The 3,637-nt window shown below is 38.4% G+C and overlaps 1 protein-coding gene across 1 annotated transcript in view; it reads right to left on the reverse strand.

Annotated features, from left to right (window-relative positions):
* The window catches only part of LOC137636130 (endoplasmic reticulum chaperone BiP-like), a 5,069-nt gene continuing 1,432 nt past the window's right edge, over positions 1 to 3,637 (reverse strand). The window contains exons 2-3 of the mRNA XM_068368535.1: positions 2,208 to 2,336; positions 1 to 1,999 (exon numbers count right to left, since the gene is read on the reverse strand). Coding sequence (XP_068224636.1) covers positions 157 to 1,999; positions 2,208 to 2,335 — 1,971 coding nt within the window. The 5' untranslated portion in view covers position 2,336 and the 3' untranslated portion in view covers positions 1 to 156. The remainder of the gene's footprint in view (positions 2,000 to 2,207; positions 2,337 to 3,637) is intronic.

The raw sequence follows: 3,637 nt of genomic DNA on the forward strand, positions 1-3,637 counted from the left end.
TGTATTTACAGACTAGTTTATTTTGTCACAACCAAATAAAACTTTGATAGAAAATTACAGTAATGCTTTAAACATCTGAGTTGTATCTTACAATTAATGTATAAAAATTGTACAAAAGACTGGCAGATTTTACAGAATTATCACATAGTATGGTTACTATAACTCATCTCTATCATCATTATCGTCAGAGTCCATAGGGGGAGCCCCACCAGCATCTTGATAAAGCTTTGAGATGATCGGCTGCACAAGGTCTTCAAGGTCCTTCTTCTGTGCTTTAAATTCTTCTGAATCGGCATCAGCGTTATTTTCCAACCATTTTATTTTATCTTCTATCGCGTCTTCAATCGTCGTCTTCTCTTCTTCTGATAGCTTAGCTCCAAGTTTCTCCTGATCTTTTATTTGATTCTTAAGACTGTATGCAAAAGACTCCAATTCATTTCTGGACTCCACTCTCTCTTTCAGCTTCTTGTCTTCATCTGCAAATATTTCTGCGTCTTTGATCATCTTATCAATGTCCTCTTTACTTAGCCTGTTTTGATCGTTGGTGATAGTAATCTTTTCTTTCTTGCCAGTACCTTTGTCCTCTGCAGAAACTTGAAGGATGCCATTTGCATCAACCTCAAAGGTAACTTCAATCTGAGGGACACCTCGTGGTGCTGGTGGGATTCCCGTTAAATCGAAAGTTCCAAGAATGTGGTTATCTTTTGTCATGGACCGTTCTCCTTCAAAGACTTGGATAGTCACAGCATTTTGGTTGTCTGCTGCTGTGGAAAAGATTTGTGACTTCTTTACAGGTATGACATTATTTCTGGGTATTATTTTCGACATGACCCCACCAACAGTTTCAATACCCAAAGTCAAAGGATTGACATCCAATAGCACAAGATCACTTGTGTCATCCTCTCCTGACAAGACGCCTGCTTGAACAGCAGCTCCGTATGCTACAGCCTCGTCAGGATTGATTCCTCGAGATGGTTCCTTACCATTGAAGAATTCTTTTACAAGTTGTTGAATCTTTGGAATACGCGTAGATCCACCAACTAACACGATTTCGTCTATCTCTTTCTTCTGGAGACCTGAGTCCTCCAAGACTCTCTGTACTGGTTTCATAGTAGATTTGAAGAGATCAATGTTCAGTTCTTCAAATTTCGCACGAGTCAAAGTCTCTGAGAAATCTTCTCCATCAAAGAAAGATTCAATTTCAATCCTGACCTGATGGCTTGCAGAAAGAGACCGTTTTGCTTTCTCAACTTCCCTACGAAGTTTCTGCACTGCACGGTTATCTTTTCTTATGTCCTTTCCTGTCTTCTTCTTGTACAGCTTGATGAAGTGGTCCATCACACGCTGATCAAAGTCCTCGCCTCCCAAGTGAGTGTCGCCACTTGTTGCTATAACCTCAAATACTCCAGAATCAATAGTCAGAAGAGAGACGTCAAAAGTTCCACCACCCAAATCAAAAACTAAAATGTTCTTTTCACCATCCTTTTTGTCAATGCCATAGGCAATGGCAGCAGCCGTAGGTTCATTGATAATTCTCATCACAGTCAACCCAGCAATGGTACCGGCATCTTTAGTGGCTTGTCGTTGGGCATCGTTGAAATATGCTGGGACTGTGACCACAGCATGCGTTACAGTCTTGCCCAGATATCCCTCCGCAACTTCTTTCATCTTTCCGAGAACCATAGCGGAAATCTCTTCGGCAGCAAATACCTTGTCACCTTGAGAGGTACTAACCTTCATGTGAGGTTTGTCATTTTTGTTGATTACCTTGAAAGGGAGCAGTTTAATGTCACTTTGGACAGATTTGTCATTCCATTCTCTGCCAATCAAGCGCTTAGCATCAAATATTGTGTTCTCTGGGTTGGTAGTCAACTGATTTTTAGCAGCGTCTCCAATCAGTCGCTCGCCATCGGCAGTAAAGGCCACGTAAGACGGCGTGATACGGTTACCTTGGTCGTTGGCTATAATTTCAACTCGGCCGTTCTTGAAGACACCAACGCTGATGGATATGAAAAGATTAAGATCAATAGCAAGTTTAAAAGTGAATGCTTTCTGTATTATGAATGCTAGGAATATGTTAAATAAAGGCCATTACAATATTGTAATTTAGTGGAATATATATATATATATATTTATCATGGGTTGGGTGGGGGAGATGGTCCATGTGTACCCTTAATCATTCAAATGTATAAAATGATGTTTCTTACCATGAATATGTCGTTCCCAAGTCGATGCCAATGACTGTACCCACATCCTCAGTCTTTTTGTCTTTGGCTTTGGCCTGTGTTACCACGGCCACCACTGCCAGTAAGGCTAAGGCTATCCAGCACCTCATTCTGTAAAAGAATTACAGTAGTTTTAATTCATTATAAACATTTGTTAGGATTGTGAGCTATTTATACACTAATTTTTTCATGAAGTAATATGAACGGTATTTAAATGTATATTATTATTCATCTGTCGTGTGGCGATTCATATGCCGTTTGACAGTGTTGCATACATTCGCAGACTACCTCTTAAATATTTTTACTGTATTATTATCTGTGATGAAAATGATAGCTAACACTTCACAGAATCGTAAGGATACAACATATTTAGGTAGTTTATATCTGTAGATGTACAAAGTTCAGAAATATTTCAAATTATAAGTAGGGAAGGGTCTCCTAGGTCAGTTTTTATTTGTTTAGTAAGGGTTAGAGGACCCAGTGCCCCAGGATAGGTTAAAACGAAACGCGAGCTACGATTTTCACAAATGGTGGTAGGGCCACATAGGTAAAGATTCATCAACAAACTATGAGGATAATGCTATTGATAATGCTGCCAGTGATAAGTGATTGTAGTACAAGGGTTATTTTGAGAAGCCAATTTTCATGAACACTTGAAGTGGTGAGTGTGTGTGTGTATGTGTTTTGTAAGATTACCGAATATGTAAGTAAAAAACGTAACGAGTCTGGCTCCAGTTCTGTTTTTTTTTTTTAAACCACTTTCTGTACAGTCCTGTTTTAAAATACTTTCTGTAGCTTACATTCGTGTTTTTAAATCACTTTGTGTAGCCTACAGTCCTGTTTGTAAACAACTTTTTCTGTAACTTACTTTCTGTAACCTACATTCCAGTTTTTAAACAACTTTCTGTAGTATACAGTCCTATTTTTAAACAAATTTCTGTAGCCTACAGTCCTGTTTTTAAACCACTTTTTCTGTAGTTCTGCTGTTTTAAATCACTTACTGTAGCCTACAATCCTGATTTTAAACCACTTTGTGTAGCCTACAGTCTTGTTTTTAAACAACTTAATGTAGCCGACAGTCCTGTTTCTAAACAAATTTCTATAGCCTACCGTCCTGTTTTTGAACCACTTTCTGTAGCCTACAGTCCTGTTTTTAAATTACTTTCTGTAGCCTACAGTCCTGTTTTTAACCAAATTTCTGTAGCCTACAGTCCTGTTTTTAAACCACTTTCTGCAGCCTACAGACCTGTTTTTAAACCACTTTCTCTAGCCTACAGTCCAATTTTTAAATCACTTTCTGTAGCCTACATTCCTGTTTTTTAACAACTTTCTGTAGTCTACAGTCCTGTTTTTAAACAACTTTCTGTAGCCTACAGTCCTGTTTTTAAACAACTATCTGTAGTCTACTGTCT

Source organism: Palaemon carinicauda, unplaced genomic scaffold (assembly GCF_036898095.1).
Source record: "Palaemon carinicauda isolate YSFRI2023 unplaced genomic scaffold, ASM3689809v2 scaffold235, whole genome shotgun sequence".
In the NCBI taxonomy this organism is placed as follows: Eukaryota; Metazoa; Arthropoda; class Malacostraca; order Decapoda; family Palaemonidae; genus Palaemon; species Palaemon carinicauda.